Below are 19282 nucleotides of genomic sequence, written 5' to 3'. Positions count from 1 at the left end.
CAAATATAAAAAAAAGGTAAAATATCTTAAATAATTTTTTTGAATAAAATAAATAAATAAATCAATGATCAATTATTTATGTTTATAGTTTTTTAAAAAAATTAGATAGCAATTTGTTTCCAAAAAAATTATAAAATGATTATTTATTTATTTTATTCAAAAAAAAATTATTTAAGATATTTTATATTTTTATTTATGTCTTTATTCAAGACCAAATATCATTTTTGGACAAAGAAGGTATTTCGTACAAAGTTTACATTATTATAATAAAGTTTTATAAAATAAATAAAATATAGAGTAGTACGTAAAATACAAAGGAATATTATATAATTTACCTTTCCCCACAAAACTTCTTTGTCCACATAATAATAATAATGATCATATAATAAAATAATAATAATAATAATAATAATAATAATAATTTTAATTCTTAATTGACCCCTTACAGTTAATAAGGTATATAGTTGTGTTCTTCTGGTATTGCAAAAGCTGTTTTTTCATCCTTAAATGACCCCTTATACTTTAGCATACAGAAATTGTGCGAATTCATTTAGCAAAATTAGCGGCATCGTATCCGCTGGATAAGCGCCAAAAAAATTCATTTATGAGATTAAAACAAATTCCATATATTCGCCGGGTGGAATCTAACTAACGGATACGTGTGTTCTGGCGTAGCAGACGGGTGCAGCGTATGAATAAAATAGAAAAGATTAAAATAACTTGTCTGATATAAAAGTAACGATATTTGTGTAATATACTGTATATTGTAAAGGTGTTTTTAATGTTAGTAGAAAGTACAGTTACTAAAAATAAATAAATATTTTGTTATAAAACGGACCAAAATTAAATAAATATAATAAATAAATTGTTAAGAAACATATAGACTAATATATTTATATCTACGAGAAAATGATTTACCACTTATCTAAACAAGGGTTTGGCGAGTATACTTGTTACATGTAGTTGAATATAATTGTACAAAATACTTTATTAAAATTTTATTATTTTATACTTTTTTAGTTGAACACAAATTTTAATAATATGGTAGTATAGTAGTTGATTGCGATATAAAATAACTGTATTTTTTAAAAATGTACGAGTGAATTAATGAGCTAAGAGATTATTGGATGGTTTGGTTGAGCTGGGTATCTCCTAGACATATGGTTGATCTGATACAACAGTGGAATGTTTTACTGTAAGATAAATACAGGAAAATTATATGAGAATCAACCTTGTTGGGAGTCATTTGGTGTCTTTGGTCTTTTTGTAATGAACTGATTTTCCAAGGAAAATCTTTGCAACAGGATTAATGCATAGAATAAGATGGAATATGTAGAAATGGGTTCATGTTATATTTCCTCAGGAATTTGCAGGTGTCCCATTAATTGACGATAACTTGGCGAAGATTTCTATTCAACCAAAATTCAATGTTACATCAAGACGTGGAGTCGACCCCTCCGGCAGCAGGAATGTGGAAAATCAACGTGGATGGTTCAGCCTTGGGTAAACCAGGAAATGCAGGTATAGGTGCGGTGGTGCGTGATGAGCGGGGACACATTATCCTTATCCTTTCAAAGTATGTCGGGAGTGCGGATTCCAATACTGCAAAACTTGAAGCAATTTTTCAAGTTCTTCAAATCATTAAGCTATATGCGGGCTTTCCCATTCCGAAATCAATTATCGAGAGCGATTCCACTACGGTAGTCGCTTGGCTCGCCAATAATGAAGGGTTTCCATGGCGTCTTGATCACAAGGTGCAAGAAATTCATAGCTTCATCAGTCATTCGAATAGGACAAAATTATCTCACATCGTGTGTGAACGCAATTACCTGGCTGATGGTTTGGCCAAGAGAGGGTCCGGTCGGAACACCGAACTTTTGGCATGGTTATAGATAAAAGGTATGTGCTTCGTTGTTTATCATAGTCTGCTTAATTCTATTGGAAAAGGAAAAAAGTTAGTTCTAGAAGGCTTTTTTCTCATTGTTGAGAAAGAGTTGTTTCACATCTTTAACGTCAGTATTAGCAGGGTTTCATGTTTCTTTAATGTCATATTTTGATTGTATTATGGGATGGGATTGAGTTAGTATGAATGTAGTTCGACAGTACCGTCAAGAATGGTTGAAGTGTTAGGGGAATGTATAATGTCGTGTGATGATTGAAATTAAAAGTTTGTTTTCAAAAAAAAAAAAAAAAAAAAGCTAAGAATTAGTTATTTTTTCGTCCTAACTCAGTATACATTTTTATCTCACTTAAAAATATAAATTTTCTATTATAGTAAAAATAATTCATATATAAATATTATAATACCTTCAATTTTTATAAAAGTTTTTTTTTTTATTTATTTTTTCTATTTATATTTGTAAAGACAAAAATATCAAAATTATCTTAAACATTTTCACTAACTAATAGAAAATTATTATTTCTAAATTTACTATATAAAAAAATAGTACATTAAATTGAGACAAATGAAGTATTTTCTATAAATAAAAATTTATAATTTTTTTTTGACAAATGAAAAAAAAAAAATCATATATTGATTTGACGAATAGATACAATATAATTTATTCCAAAACTATTATACTAATTAAACAAATACACAAAACCCTTTACACTATCTTAGCTGATATATATATATATATATATATATACTTGTAAATTATTTTGTAGATGGCATATTTGTTTGTTTGTTTCTGATTTTTAAGTATAAATTAATCTTATTAAAGTTGTACAATTTTTAATAAGAAATATATTATTTTTTATATAAAATATTATATTAAAATACTATTGAAATTAAAAGTCAAATAAAAAAATTAAATCAAAATAAAATAAACCTAAATGATTTAATGCATTTATATATCTAGTTATGCGATACATAAATATTGTGAGTTTGTTCACTCAATCATTTGTTTTATATGATTACCGAAAAATACAATGTATGGTTAATTTACGTTACTCATTTACAAAAAAATAAAAAATAAAATAAAATAAAATAAAATATTATTTTTTATATTAATGATATAATTCCTTATAATTAATATAATATTAGATTCAACCAAAAATACAAAATAAAGACAACTTGTATTTTACCATAGTTTGCTACCTCCAATATTAATTTAATTGTTACTAATGTTAATTAATTGATAAATTAGGTACATAATTAATATTATTGTAGTTGTCTAAGCCAGTCAGTCCCCCCTATGGACCTTTGGTGTTGAGTCACGTCTAAGCTACGATAATATTAATGATATTAATTAAGATACAGAAAATAGACTATATATTTTGGAAGTATCTTGAAATTTTAGAGAATTTAATTTAAAATATTAAATAAAATAAATAATATTTGTAATAGACATTAGATATTATACTTTATATAGAAAATATGATTTTATGAATAATTATCACCAAAAGTTGTGTTTCAAATGTCAATATATTTTTTTAAAAATAATTGATTAGAGACAGTATAATTTCAAAATAGATAAAATATCTATTTATTTATTAATTAATTATGGTTAGTTTGGACGCTATAAGTTGAAACTAATTCGAAATGTGGTGTTGTTTTGGGTTTTGTTTAAATAGATTTGATTTGTTTGGTTTTAGATTGAAATTGATTAGAAATGAGATATTCATATAAATTTTTATTTAGATAGTATTTTGATATGATATTTTGTGAGCTAAATAAACATTTTTAATAGAAATATGCAGAATAAATATTGTTGATTTTTGTTTGAAATGCTAAAACAACAAACTCATATAAAGAAAAAATAATATATTTTTATTAAAAACGGTACAAAATAAGTAATGTTTGAAATCACAAAAGCACAATCTTGATCTATTTATTTAGGATAGCATAGTGTCTATTTTTCCTTTGTACATTTTGAAAAGAGAATCTACATGAATTCATCAAGATACATTCTTGGGGATGAAATTACACTACAAGAAATTATCAATTTTGTAACGAGATTTTTTCGTTACTATATTCATTTTTTCTGTTACTAATGATATTAGAGACGGAATTAGAGATGGAATTACGTTAGCTACGTGAACTTTGGGAACGGAATTCCCTTACAAATATACTAATTTTTTTGTAGTGTTAGGGTGAAAGCATCAAATTAGGTTACATAAGATTGCAGGTATTAGGTCCGGCCGAGGGTTTACCCAGTGCGCACTTTCGGGGTAGCGGCTGCGGGTTCCAACGTTATAAAATATATATATATATATATGAATATGGCATGATATGATAAATATTATTAATATTTAAAATGTAATAATATATACATGCATGATCATTGATCAATAAGAAAATTTAATTTTTTTATTTAAATAATAATTTATGTAATATTTTATGAAAAAATATATATATTTAGAAAATATAAAATTCAAATACTAAAAGAATTTGAAAAGAAACACAGTGTGTCCACCACAATGAAACAATCATATGATGCACAAACAATACCACAAAAATATTAATCTCTTTGTCCCATTTCTTATGTCCATATTTTCATTTTCATCCGTGTCACTTATTTTGTCACTTTCTTTTTTTGAAAAGAATTATACACTTTAATTTTATTTAAAAAAAATTAATTTATAGTTTTTAAATTTTAATTATACTAACAAATTACTTTAATTTTAATTTATAATTATTTTTATTATACGATAATAATTTTCACTAATATATTTTTAATTATTTATTAATTATACACTTCCTAAATTTTCGTATTTATAATAAAAATGATAAAATATTCGGGACGGAGGGAGTACAAATATAAATATATATATATATATATATATTACAAGTTGCAGTTCAAAGTCTCAAAACATGGCTGCCTTAATTCATCATAAACATGAAATATTTTAATTAAATCATATTTTATATATATAATGAACACTTGTCAAATCTGTGCTGTATGTATGTATATATTTCTGTGTTCAACTTGAACAAGATTTGGTCAAATGCTGTTCCCAATATATTCTTTATACTCACACACATATATATATATATTACCATAATAATTAATTGATTAATTAATAATAATAATAAAATCAAACAATTAATTTTATAAATACTACTCTTTTACCCATTTAATTATGCATTCAATTAGTTTTGGCAAAATAAATTAAGAAATATTAGTATTTTGTTAATATTTAGTTCAAATAATAATAAAAGAATAATGAATAAATTATATATATAATAACAAGATGTTGATAATTTAGTGTAAGAGTATTTTATTATTGAGTGAGAAGTTTGTTTACTAAATGATAAAATAGATAAATTAATTTTGATTAGAGATAATATAATACTTCATATCCCCTACAAATATATATATATATATAAGTATCTTGAGATTTTAAAAGTGATCGTAATTAGTAATTAATTAAAAAATATATATTAATAAAATAATTACAATATAATACAAATTAATAATTATAAAACTAAATTAAGACAACTAATTAAAATTCTTTGAAATTTAAAAATTATAGATTACTAAATTTAAAATGCCATTATAATGTGTAACTTTTTTCTACAAAAATTAGAATGCAACACATATGAAATATTAATTTAGAGAATTTTGCTGCAACATAATAACGTATCATAAAACTTGATTTAAGTTGTGACCAAACTTCAATTTGATAATGTATTTCTAATGCTTTGAGAGCCAATAATAATAATAATAATAATAATAATAATAATAATAATAATAATAAATGATGATGATGATGATGATGATGATGTAGACGAGGATGTGGTGTGCACTCACATGAAAACTGTGTTAAAAACAACATGCTTCCAAATAAGTATGGAACGCTGCAAATATTGTTCTCTATTATTTCTCTGCACCAATTATTTATTTTTCATAAAAAAAAATAAAAATAAAAATAAAAATAATATTATTATATTTATTTAATTTAATTGAACAATTCGCAAACAAATATACATGTATTTAACACCACACGCGTACATATATTATAACGACGTTTTAAGGAATAATTAAACTCATAATATAATTATATATTTATATATAAAATTATTAGCATATGTAACAGATATTGAAAATTTCTAAATTAATTACCATATGAAAACTTGCCAATTTCCAACTATATATGGTAATAATTTATCTTTGATATTTGTTAAAAGTATTTTTTTTATTATAGTAGTATTTTTTTTAGTAATTGTATTACCTACTTTATATAATAAATATCCTTACAACTTACAATATATTATACAAATATCGTTACTTTTACATTACATAATACAAATAAGAATATTTTTGTTCTTTTCACTGCAAATCAATATAATACTAATATTAAAAAATTTACATCCAAAAAATAAATTTTACCCACACTATGGGACGAAGGTAGTAGTATTTTTACATGATATATATATATATAACAAAAAAACTAGACATTATATTTGAAAACAACAGAAATATTTAGACTTAGTGTTATATATATTGATTTTTTTTTGTATCAATTTTACATTTTTTTATATATAAAATATTATATTCAATAATTATTTTACCCAAAAATAAAGTACATATACAAAAACAAATAAAAGTAAAAAAAAAGAAAAAAAGAAAAAAAGAAAAGTCCATATTTTATTGATGCCGGGCTTGTTTGTTGATTTCATTTTGAAATCACTATTATTTATTAGTATAATTTTTTAATAAAAATATATTAATTCTATTTTATAAAACATTAAATAAATTACTATTTAAATTTATAAATTATTTTAAATTACAAAAAATTTGTTTGTGGAGTTATATTTTAGTTTGAGATTTTAAATATAAAATAAATTTTAATATAATATAAAAAATATTTGATTTGATGTATTTTTAAAAAATAATGAATAATAAAAAAATTCAATATAAGTGCATAATAGAAAAGTCTTTGAACTTATTTTAGATGAAAAAATAACTCAGTCAAATTACATTTCCGTAATTAACTAAAAAGTCTTCTTATAAAAAGTTCATAACTGTAATTAGTAAAACAGAAAATATTTGTAGTTTTGACTATAATTTGAGAAATATATTTATATAAAAAAAAATTCAATTTACATTTGTGGAATGCTATAACTAGAAAAAAAGTTAATCAAAAATAAAAAAAATTTAATCAAATTGAGAAATTTAATTAATAAAAAAATAATGCAATAAGCAGAAGGGGGCAGGGCAGTAAACAAACATGCAGTCAGAATCACATGTAGGCGCGTGGGCCCCACTCTGGAGGCCGTTTGTGCTTCAAATACCCAAACTCCAACTTCTCGATCCGGTGCTGTTCACCGTCTACTTCAACCACCGTCCACGTGGCAGATAGGGACACGTGTACGGTGATGCGTTCTCAAGACTGTCGAAGTCCGTTATTCCTGTCCTGTCCTCTGTACCGGCATATATACAATTTTCTTCAACAACTTCAGTGTTCTTCACCAACATTCGGATTAAGATCTCTCTATCTTCCTTTCCTTCTGCGCCATTCGTCGCAAATTCGCTGAATCCGTAGCTGATTGCTGTTATTAGGGGCGGCGGAAGAGGAACAGCAAGAGTTGGATTTTTGTAATCAGCGCTTGGAATTTGGTGCAACTTTCTGTGAAGATTTGTCAGCGGTACGCTTTCCAATCGGCGCTCGGAATTTTGTGGAACTTTTAGCGTAGATTTGTCAACTTTACGTTTTCTGCTTGCGTTTCCTCGAGAAACTAGCTTTTAATTGTTTTTATCGGTGGTTCTGTCTTCTTTGCAGGTTGCTTGTGGGGGAATTTGGGGGAAGAGGTTCCCTGAGCTCGTTAAGTGCGTGCTTTAATGTAATGAGGTAGGTTTTCTACGGATTTTCAATTATTCGTCTTTGACACGATTAAATTGAGAAGAAGTGGATAGAAATGAAGTCTCGAACACGGATTTTTGGTTCTAATTCTTTTCGACGAGTTTCGATTTGTTCAATTGCTGCGTAATTTTGTTATTTGCACTGTTATGGAGGTTCTCCTCCTTTCTTCCAAGTTTTAGTGCTTGGTAAGTTTTTTTCTTCTCTGTATAGCGGTTGTGCGCGAAGAAATTATCGTTAATATTGTCAAGGAACTTTGATGCTGTGACTCTGTTCAGTAGATCTGTTCTCAGAGATGTGAAATTATGGATTCATATCAGAATCTGAAAATACAATTAAATCATCTGAATATGGTGCTGAAATTATATATATTTCCGCTTATCTTCAATCCAGATGAACAAAAAACTTTAGGTTAAATTTCTTCGAAAAGTGAAGCAATTCACGTTCATCCTGTCAGCTTTATTAATTAAGTATGGGGAGAAAAGGAGGCTTTATTACTGCAGTAAAAAGAGTAGTCAGCTGCGGATCAAAACAGAAAAGAGTAAAGGTATATAGCTAATGTATACAACAGTTTCCATAATTCCCTTCCTCCTTTTCCCTGTTTTCCCTTTTGAATTTCTTTGGAGATGAACACAGAACGAATTCAATTTTGATGTTCAGAGAGATCGAAGCTCGGACAAATGGTTGGAGCAACTGAGGAGCACAGATTTTGGTGTTGCAGAGAGTTCAATATCAGCTCCAGCAGCAGTTCATTCTCCTGTGGAGGAGACAAAGCTGAATGAAGCTGAGGATGAGCATAACAGGCATGCTTATTCCGTTGCTTTGGCGACTGCCGCAGCAGCTGAGGCGGTGGTTGCCGCCGCTCAAGCCGCTGCCGAGGTGGTCCGGCTCACATCAACCGCTCGGTACATGGGTCGAACAAAGGAAGAGTTAGCTGCAATCAAGATTCAGACAGCTTTCAGGGGACACTTGGTATTTATGATGCTTGATGCTTATATAGCCTTTTCATTACATATGCTTCTGCTATTATTCTTGGTTAAATTGTTGCTAGTAGATGAGAAGGTTATTTAATATGATATAAAAAAATATCGTAATTTTTTATACAATATATCTAAGCGTCTCCTAATTTTAAAATTCATCTCGTCTTTCAAATTTATTTTTCATAAAATATTCTTTTCAATTTCAATAAAGTTATTGTTTGATTTTTTTATTGTTTGTCAAAATTTCATTCAAAATCTTATTTTCTATTGCATTGTCTTCTTTTCAAGTCTAACTTCATTACTACGAATGAGTCATGTTTTTCATTCTAACTTTGTTATGAGCTAGTTCTATTTTTAACTATAGTGAGTTTTATTTTCGACACTAACTTAATTGACAGTATTGTTTTGATTATGACACGGTGAACAATTTAGATTTTTCTTAGCAAACTTAAATTATTTTTTAGTTATCACATATTTGAGTATTTAAGTTATGATTTAGATTATTTGATTATATTCATTATATTAAGTTGTTATTATTGTGATTTAATTGCAATTCTAAAATTTCTACAAAATGTAATAATTATGAACTCTTCTTGTTTGTGTAATTTCAGGCAAGGCGAGCGTTGAGGGCGTTGAAAGGACTCGTGAGACTAAAATCTTTGATAGGATCACAATCAGCAAAACGGCAATCGACTAACACTTTAAAGTGTATGCAAACAATGGCGCGCGTGCAATTCGAGGTTCGAACGAGGAGAATTAAAATGTCTGAAGAGAACCTGTCTCTTCAGCGACAGATCCAGCTGAAACGTGACAAGGAGGTCGAGAAGCTGCAGGGAGTATCTGTAAGTAGCATTGTTTTCATCATTCTTGACCTGTAAGAATCTCATTCATGAAATTTGTGGAAACAGATTGGAGAGAATTGGGATGATAGCATTCGATCTAAGGAGCAGATCGAAGCAAGTCGTCGGGGCAGAGAAGAAGCTGCTGTCCGTAGGGAACGGGCGTTGGCCTATGCTTATTCACATCAGGTAATGCATTCTTTCGTCGCTTTCCAAGAAAATTATAGAGTGCGATTTGTTTGGCTGGCTTTCCAACTTTAAAATCATCTTCTTCTTTTTTTTTTTTTTAAATTTAATTTACTAATTACTCCCTCCGTCTCAATAAAAAAGTGTTTTAGGTAAAATATAATTAATAAGTAATTAAAAATTATAAAAATAATTATAGATTAAAAATAAAATAATTAAATAATTTAATTAAAATTTCAATTTGAATTTGTGATTAAAGTTTATAATTATATTTTAAAAAAATAATAAATGATGTGAAACAACGAAAATAAAAAAAATAAAGTGGGACGGGGTACAATTTTATTTATTAACAAATATTTTAAAATTATTCTATATCTTTTTATAAGTTAATTATATATGAATGTATCTATATAATATTAAAAAAAATTAATTATTTGATAACAATTTTGTAACAAATGACATACATTTTTTATTTTAATATATTATATTTTATTTCGACTAATATAAATCAACTTAACTAATTTTGTAATATATAACTTAGTAACTACATATATAACTTCATAATCATATGTAAGTGACTATTCAATTTTCTTTTTAAATTTCTATCACCTTCTGTTTTTTTCTATTTCATGGAAGATGATTTTTTTCTAATTTTTAATCAAATTATTGATTTTAAACATATTTAACTAATATAAAATTAATTTAGGGTGTGTTTGTTTGGGGGTTTGGATTTTAGTTGGGATTTGAATAGTAAAAATTTTGAATTTGAATAGTTGTATGATGTGATATAAATAGGTGTTGATGTGATGTTTTGAATGTAAAATTAATTTTTAGTATAGTATAAAAAATTAAAAATAGGTGTTTGATTTGATGCTTTTGGGGGAAAAAATTAGATAAATAATGTAAATCCAATCCAATCCCGAAACAAACACACCTTAGAGATCTACTCAAAACTTTTTTTTGAATCTCTTCAATAAACAAATATTTTTACTCATATTTTAAACACCTCATATTTCGTTTTATTTGAAATGAAAGAATATATATACAAGTCCCCATAGATTTTTGTACTTTTTTTTATATATATAACATGGGAACGCAGTAGCTATCCTTCCGACGCATTTTGGGAATAAACCCCGTGCTGATTCTAATAGTTTATAAATTAAGCTTCGATCTAATAAGATAAATTCCACTAGACAAACCATGTGTCGTTGTATTCGTTTGAAATAATTATTAATTAAACCTACAACTTGGTTGTTATATATGGGACGAGATCATCTGTCTCCATTTTGCCAGTCCCACCAGTTTAGAAATACACGTTCTTACTCACCTGCATCGCTCCATTGTCGTCGTTTGATGACGTTCTAGAGAGCTAATTTACAAATATATTTATATTTGATAAAATAAATAAATAAATTAATTATACATATATATATATATATATATTTTTAATTGGTGAGTACAGAGAGAATAGGCTAACTCAATCGTTTGTTATTGAACCCAATGACTCGTAACTTTGTTTATTGATTAATCACCTTTAGTCCCATGTATTTAATTTTTTATTTTTTTTAAAAAAAATACATATGACACAATTCATTGGAAGTAGCTAATTGATCCCAATATATATATGGTCCCGTTATGTATATATGATTGTTAAGATGAACTGAAGAAACTTGATGATGATACTGCAGCAAACATGGAGGAACCCGACAAACGGTAGTACCACATCCAATAAGCTGCAGACATTCATGGATCCCAACAATCCCCGCTGGGGCTGGAGCTGGTTAGAGCGCTGGATGTCCGCCGCCGCCGCCGACCAGAAGCCGCAGTCTCCCCGCCGCCGCGGCCAGTCCCCATCAACGCCCACCTCCACAAAATCCATCTCCATCAGAGGCTCCTCCGCAGCCACCACAAACATAATCAACAGTGCCAAAGACAAAGACGACTCCTCCTCAATAAAGAGCCTCCGGTCCTACCATCGCCGCCGCACAGGCTCCGACGACGACGTCAGCCTCTCCAGCTGCCCCACCGGCAGCGGCAGCCGCCGCTACATGGCGTCGACGGAGTCGACCCGGGCTAAGGCCCGCCCGCCCAGCCCGCTTGGAAGATCGGGAGGAGACAGCAGCAGGAGCAGGAGCAGGGTGGGTAATTCTTCGCCGGCCTCTGTCAAAAAGCGCCTGTCTTTCTCGGCGTCTCCCGACGGCCGCCCCAGGCGGCACTCTGGGCCTCCCAAGGTCGACGCCATGGAAACAATTAACAGGTAATATATATATATATATATATATATTTGGAATTTCTGAGTTTTGCAAGTATTATGCTATGGTTATTGTTATGGTGGTGGTGAGATTATACATATATATATATATATATATATGGATTGATTGTGGTGTGTTTTTTTGTGTCTAATTAATTGGGATTGGATTGTGAATAGTGGAATTAATTAAGGGGTAATTGGTGTTTTGGTGCAGTTTTTGGTTGTGGATTGTGGTTTTGACTGTGAGGTTGCATGTAATAAACGTTGTGCTGTCTAATTACATTACAATATATATCAATTACGCAAGGCATTGCCAACTATTAAAGTGCTGATTGAGTAAATAATATGTTGATTTCAAATCAAAACTCATATGTGTTAAGTAATAGGTGGTATAGTTTAGTTTAATTAGTAATTGTGCTTTTAATTTTATAATTTGGTTACAAATATTGTAATGGCATTTTCATAATATAATGTAAAATTTAAGAATATTCGTAATGGTAGATAAATATTAGACTTACTAAAAAAAATAGATATTTTATTTTAAGACAAACTAAAATAAATAATAAATAATTTATTAATCGATGAAAAAAGTATATATACCCCTGTAACCTTATAAATATTGTTGAGTTAGAGCTAAAAATTGAAATAATATACAATTATTTTAGTAAAAGAATGCAATAATAATAATTAGTTGTATATTTAAATACAGTGTTAAAGAATGAGCCCCACACACTGGCTCTGGACTCAACACGGCCATTATTATTCTTTTTTTTTTTTTAAATAACCTTTATTTAATCCGCAGCCACTGCTCTTCGAAAATGCAATACAGCCATTATCCGCAATGGTGGTTTAACTCAGAGGGCCAAAGTTTAGTAAGGCTCCACCGGCGTACGGAATTTGGATCCAGCGTACACTGCTTCGGACCCCAGTTCCTCTTCAATTCTCAACAGCTGCACACAACAAAATATATAAGTATTGTCGATATATATATATATATATAGAGAGAGAGAGAACAGTGTTGGTACAAGAAAGAAACAAAGAAAGAAAGAGGCTGGATGATGAACCTGGTTGTATTTAGCAAGACGCTCTGATCTACATGGAGCTCCAGTCTTGATTTGGCCCTGAAGATTTTTAGTTGAGTTTCTTTCAGCAAAAGGGTTAATATGGATATATATATATATATAATAACTTCAAGCCAAGTTCGACTCTACTCGTTAACAGCTTGACTCAGCTTGTTTATCTATATAAACAAGTCGAGCTCGAGCCCGAGCTCGAAAATTATTTTTTTATAAACGAGCCCGCAAGTAGCTCAGTTGAGCTTGTCAGTGATAATATATTTATATTATTTATGTATTAATATAATAAATATAATTTTTTATATCAAAATTTACTTTTATTATTGAAATTTGAATATTTTATTATAAAAAATTATAAATAAAATTAAATACATTTAATTTATATATTAAAAAAATATATTTTCTTCGATCGCCTCTGAGGGTCACATTTAAAAATATCCTTATATTTGTATAATTATTTTTTTACAAATATCTTTTTATTAGTATTATAAAACGTTTGAATTTGAGCTTAACGAGCCGAGTTTAGACCACTATTTTAATTCGAATTCTTAACAAGCTGAGCTGAGGCTATACCATTAACAAATTCGAGTCGAGCTCGAACAACCGATATTCAAGCTCGCTCGGCTCGTTTAACAACTCTAATGATGACTGAGTATGACTATCAGACTATGAAAGGAACATGTAAAATAGCATATGCAAAGGAGAATACCGTGGCCAAGCCAACCGAGAGATCTGCGATGAAAGTGTCCTCAGTCTCTCCACTGCATCCACCCACAGAATGATCTGGTGTTATCCAATCAAGGTTATGTTGGAGATGTCAAGAGTGTGTGGGTTCATACCTGCGGTGACTGGCCATCACACCCCACCCCGCGCGCTTCGACATTCTTACTGCTTCAATGCTCTCTGTCACAGATCCAATTTGGTTTACCTGATAGGAAAAAAGTTTAAGGGTGTGTTTGGTTTCGAGATTTGAATAATAAAAGTTTTAAATTGAAATAGTTGTATAAACAAGTATTGATACGATGTTTTTTAATATAAAATTAATTTTTATTATAATATAAAAAAATAAAAATTAAGTATTTGATTTGATATTTTTGAGGAAAAAATTTTGATTATTAAATTTTGGGTAAAATCCTATAAAAGAACACACTTAAAGTTCAAAGCAAAATTGCTTATAATTTATTTGTAGTTTAAAAAATTTGCACTATATTTAGAAAATAGATGAGACCCTCTCATGTTTATAAAACTTATAATACAAAATCCATTAAAAATTGCATGATACTGTTGTATTTTTTAAAACATTGCACATAATTTCCTAAAAAAGAAATTTTAGACAATGTTTTAAAAATATAGGAATTCTCATGCAATTTTTAGATCATAAGAGAAAATGATGCAATGCAGGTTATAACTATTTTTGCCAAGTTCGAAACAACAATAGAACAATACCTTGAGTAGGAGGGCATTGCATGCTTTTTCCTTGATTGCCTTTTCAACTCTCTGCAACAAGTCGAGGAACGAAAAAAAAAAGAAAAAATTTGCATAATGTCATCTAATACCATTAGCCACAGTATGAAGAACTTTTGGACAAAAGTTTCGATCACCTTTGGATTGGTGACAAGAAGATCATCTCCCACAATCTGCACTTGACCACCGACTTCACCTGTAAGTTTTGCGTAGGTGCCCCAGTCATCCTGGTCGAATGGATCTTCAATTGATACAATAGGATAGCCGGACACAAATGACTTGTACAAATCTTTGAGCTGGTCGCCGCTGATCTTTTGTGATCCATCATTTTTCTGCAGCATAACATTATAATTATTTGCTAGAGTAATGTCAACAACTACATAAACTATTATTGTATATGCGGGAGAGAGATCTCTTAGTTAAGAACTTTAAACTTGCCTCTTCTTTGAAGTTCAAATCATATTTCTTATCAGATCCATAAAATTCGGATGCAGCAACATCCATCCCAATAACAACCTATATCCAGAAGCGAAAATGAGGAGATAATACCAATTTATATGTGTCTCCGGGCGTTAAAAAGAATTAAGGGTGTACAGAAAGGAGCTAACTTTGCCGGTATAACCAGCTTTTTCAATGGCTGTCTTCAGCAATTCCAGGCCTTCCTTGTTTTCCTGAGGGATCAAAGCAGGTGGAGTTTCAATATGTAGGTAAAAACAGAATGATCGAATGCTGAGAGCAACCCGGAACCAAATATAACCTGAATGTTTGGAGCAAAGCCACCTTCGTCACCAACATTGGTGGCGTCTTGCCCGTATTTCTTCTTGATGACCGACTAAAATTCATAGGGAATTAATATTTATCAGTAAATGATGTATTGAGTTCATAATGAACATTATGCTGATGGATGATAGGAAAATTATAAAAGGGAGCCACAGGCTTATGTAATGGCACTAGAATTTTTTTGGAATAGTGACAATATGAGTGCAAAAAAAAACGGTAAATTATATAAAACTCCTTTATATTTTGGTAAAAATGTACAAAACTCTTCATCCAAAGTTAATATTTAATTGTAAATACGAACCTAAATTATGCAAGTTTTATACCAATATAAGAAATAAAATATTTAAAATAATTTTTTTTAATAAAATAAATAATTGATCAACTCTTTCATTTTTATTGTTTTTGTAAAACTCACGTCCAAAAAACTATTACACGAGAGAATTGATAAATAATTTGTTTATTAAAAAAAGAGTATTTAATATATTTAAATATTTTATTTGCATAAAACTTACACAATTAAGTTCGTATTTACACGCAAACATCAACTTTGGAGAAAGTGTGTTATGTGCAAACTTTAATTCAAGTTACTAAAGCACACTGTTTTTATATAATTTACCCAAAAATAAATGATATTGACATGCCTTCAAATTGTGATACACTTCCACACCCATTTTCATGGCCTCCTTAAATGATGAAGCTCCGACCGGAAGAATCATAAATTCCTGAAGAAAAAAAAAAAAGGGTAACACAATCAAATAGCAACACATAATATCCCGCATAAATATGTCATTAGTCATTAGCCATGCCTGCATAGCAAGTTTGTTTCCAGCATGTGATCCACCATTAATGACATTGAAAGCAGGAACAGGCAGGATCAACTTCTTGTTACCAGCAAGGTTAGCAACATGCTGAAGAGGAAATAAAAAGAAAGCAATTATATCAACAAAGACATGGCACGGCCACTATTACGGCAACTCCAATTAATGAATTAGTAGAGAAGGATGGCCCTAAATACCTTATATAGAGGGATATTGAGGACAGCAGCACCAGCCTTGCACACAGCAAGCGACACAGCCAGAATGGCATTCGCTCCAAGCTAAACATTTTTCACAATAAGTATCATCCTTTCGATGAAAAAATTATCACAAAGACATGCAATTTTCGTGTTAAAAATTACCTTTTGCTTGCACCAGCCCCACTCATTCTGAGTTCCATCAAGTTGTTGAACCATGTAATTGTCAATGTTTGTCTGCTCTGTCGGGTTCTGCAAGAGAAACCACAGTTGAGCTGATTTGAGCCCTCACGGTAGTATCATGCCAAAAATATTCGTGAATAAAAAACATTTAACTCTTCGTAATTCTTACCAGTTCGACAAAATTCTTCCAATGTGGAATACATATATAACAATAATAAGACTTTTGTTGAGATTTCGAAACAAACCTTTCCAACTAGGGCTGGTCCAATGACTGAGTTCACATTTTCAACAGCCTACCAAGATATACAAAATCATTTAGGATCAGAAAATAACAATTGGAATCACATAGAAAGCTAATGAACAATCATCTAGATTACCTTTGAAACGCCCTTTCCAAGGTAATCAGATCCACCATCTCTCAGTTCAAGAGCCTCGTAAACCCCTGAAGTATAACAGATCAGATAGACGATCATCAGAATTACCGAACATTCTAGATTCTAATTTCTATCCACTCCATTAGCTAAAAAGTATAGTTAGTGTAAAGAGATGGATCTCCAACATCAACGAAGACATGCATAGGCCATAGCAGTATCATATCCAAAGAATTCAAGGTCTCTTAACAAAAAAAATCCAAAAACGTCGGAAAAATTAGGGCAACAAAAATGTGGACGTCTATATATCTTACCGGTTGATGCGCCGCTAGGAACAGCCGCTCTCGCCCAAATTCCATTCGACAGATGCACGTCGACCTAAAATAACGCCGAAGGATCACGAATCAAACTATCTCAACATCACATCCGCAATTCTGGCAGTTAGCAAACTAGATTCTCTAGCAAATAGACTACCCTAAAACTACAATTACCGCAAATCGATTGCCGCGAAATGGACCAACATTACAACAGCATATTTAAATTTTCGGCAAAGGACGAACCTCGACCGTAGGATTGCCGCGGCTATCGAAGATCTGCCTGGCCTTGACGCTCTTGATCGTCGCCATTTTAGAGTTTAGAATTGCAGTATTTATGCGGCGACTAGAAAATGAAGCGCATATTTATAGACGGGAATGCGATTATCACAGCCGTCGATTTCCACGGCCAGCCTCTACTCTAACTGCGTCCAATTCTCTGACATGTTCCAATTTCCAAACCGAGACGAACATATTCAATTCAAGTAAATCTCAGATTCGAAGCGGGAGAACATAGACGACGTGACTAACCCGTTTCAAACCGGCATAGAATCGAAAGCAAAACCGGTTTTCACGTTTCGGTTCCTATTTCCGCCTAACCGTAAACCGCCAACCGCCTGTCTTCATTTTTTTTATTTTTTATTTTGGCAAAATTGTCCATAAGTCAGCGTAAATCTCCATTTAGTTTAAAAATGGAACCTCTTATATTTTTTAAAACATTCCATGAAACCTCTATGATTTTGAAATTCAGTATAAATTTACAATTTACTTAAAATAAATTGTATAACGTCCCCTGATACTTTAAAAAATACGGCATGAAACCTCTTGTCATACAAAAAATATGAATAGAAAATCATCACACAACGAAAATTTCATAGGGTGGATACAATGTTTTTTAAATTATGAATGTCATGTAATTTTTAAAGTACATATAAATTTTACGAAGAATTTTATCCTTTTTTTTCGATAAAATATATATATATATATATATATACGAACCTCAACGGTCAAGCAATCACCGCACCGTGGCAGGTGAAGAAAAATAAGAAAAAATACATCCTCAAATTACTCTAAGTTAGGTACACTTAACTTTAGAAATCTTTCAGTGAGACTTTCGAAAAAAAATGTGCACATTGTTGACATAACTAATCTATTTAATCCATTTAATTACTATTCAATTTTCGGATGGTCTAACACCGGCTCATTCATACACGGAAATTGACCAAGCAACGGTCCAACTCCGAGGATCATACATGGTGTGTTTGATTCACTCTTTTGAGTGAATTTGGAAACATGAAGGTTGTGTTCTTTTGTGGATTTTACCATAAATTTTTACTATTTATTTATTTTTTTTCAATATATTATATCAAATAATTATTTTTTTATATTATATTATAAATTTATTTCATATTCAAAACATCACATCAATCTCTATTTATATTACATCAAACAACTATTCAAATTCAACTTTTTACTATTCAAAAATCCAAATCCAAAAACTAAAACCCACGAACAAATACACCAAGTGTTTTGACATACATGAATTATGTTGATGAGCTAAAGAAGGGAATAGGAATAGGTGAGAGTTAGAATTGTGAGACATTTATGATTGAATTGGAAGTAGTGTTTGTTGAAAATTTTGGTCCTTCAAGGCATAACGTAACAAGTTTTTCGATAATATGATAAAGTTGATCTACTCCTTAATCCGACTCATCGGATTCGACCCTAAAATTTTTACCCAAACTTTAAGCCAACCCAATTTATGTTTAGTTTTGCTGTCTAAAATTGGTTGTAACCGTGTGTATTGTTTGAGATTAAGTTAAATGGTGAATTATAGTGTGAGTTAGTTTTTTATAAAGTGAAAAATAAAAAGAATTTAGAAGGAGAGAGAGGGAAGTCCCGAGAGGATTTTTCGAAGGATTTCCGGTGAGTGATTCCAATGATTTCTAAGAAAGTTTTGGTGAGGATTTCAAACCCTTTGTATCGATTTTCATTGGATGCCGAGGTTTAGAATAATGCG

The 19282-nt window shown here is 30.1% G+C and overlaps 2 protein-coding genes across 3 annotated transcripts; one reads left to right on the top strand and one right to left on the bottom strand.

Annotated features, from left to right (window-relative positions):
• The first annotated feature begins 7393 nt into the window (after positions 1–7393).
• LOC127257758 (protein IQ-DOMAIN 3-like) lies at positions 7394–12392 on the top strand. Of its 2 annotated transcripts, none has more exons than XM_051284216.1 (7): positions 7394–7594; positions 7729–7797; positions 8264–8353; positions 8467–8778; positions 9398–9628; positions 9695–9814; positions 11500–12392. In XM_051284216.1, exons 3-7 carry the CDS (start codon positions 8279–8281, stop codon positions 12070–12072), a joined length of 1311 nt encoding a protein of 436 aa, XP_051140173.1. In that variant the 5' UTR covers positions 7394–7594; positions 7729–7797; positions 8264–8278; the 3' UTR covers positions 12073–12392. The 2 variants fall into 2 exon arrangements, with proteins under 2 accessions (XP_051140173.1, XP_051140172.1); XM_051284215.1 differs by having other exon boundaries at positions 8200–8353; positions 11500–12391.
• A 259-nt stretch (positions 12393–12651) lies between these two features.
• LOC127257658 (enolase-like) lies at positions 12652–17781 on the bottom strand. Its single transcript, XM_051284120.1, has 17 exons — positions 17509–17781; positions 17263–17326; positions 16955–17019; positions 16823–16870; positions 16560–16646; positions 16398–16478; positions 16189–16290; positions 16024–16104; positions 15360–15434; positions 15211–15273; positions 15041–15118; positions 14740–14934; positions 14585–14635; positions 13978–14066; positions 13848–13899; positions 13127–13183; positions 12652–13012 (listed from the first exon to the last, which is right to left on the bottom strand). Exons 1-17 carry the CDS (start codon positions 17572–17574, stop codon positions 12932–12934), a joined length of 1335 nt encoding a protein of 444 aa, XP_051140077.1. The 5' UTR covers positions 17575–17781; the 3' UTR covers positions 12652–12931.
• Between the last annotated feature and the right edge of the window lie 1501 nt (positions 17782–19282).

The sequence above is a fragment of the Andrographis paniculata genome, unplaced genomic scaffold, assembly GCF_009805555.1.
Source record: "Andrographis paniculata isolate CXL003 unplaced genomic scaffold, ASM980555v1 Contig58END, whole genome shotgun sequence".
NCBI lineage: Eukaryota > Viridiplantae > Streptophyta > Magnoliopsida > Lamiales > Acanthaceae > Andrographis > Andrographis paniculata.
This window is presented reverse-complemented; position numbering and strand designations above follow the sequence as displayed.

What these genes read in the sequence shown, in the direction of transcription:
- LOC127257758 (XM_051284216.1), top strand. Translation starts at nt 8,279, where the DNA reads ATGGGGAGAAAAGGAGGCTTTATTACTGCAGTAAAAAGAGTAGTCAGC. An exon ending in CAAAACAGAAAAGAGTAAAG is followed by an intron (nt 8,354 to 8,466) that starts GTATATAGCTAA and finishes TTTGATGTTCAG; the next exon opens with AGAGATCGAAGCTCGGACAA. An exon ending in AGAAGCTGCAGGGAGTATCT is followed by an intron (nt 9,629 to 9,694) that starts GTAAGTAGCATT and finishes TTGTGGAAACAG; the next exon opens with ATTGGAGAGAATTGGGATGA.
- LOC127257658 (XM_051284120.1), bottom strand. Translation starts at nt 17,574, where the DNA reads ATGGCGACGATCAAGAGCGTCAAGGCCAGGCAGATCTTCGATAGCCGC. An exon ending in TTCTTGTCACCAATCCAAAG is followed by an intron (nt 14,636 to 14,739) that starts GTGATCGAAACT and finishes GACTTGTTGCAG; the next exon opens with AGAGTTGAAAAGGCAATCAA. An exon ending in TCTCGGTTGGCTTGGCCACG is followed by an intron (nt 13,184 to 13,847) that starts GTATTCTCCTTT and finishes AAAAATCTTCAG; the next exon opens with GGCCAAATCAAGACTGGAGC.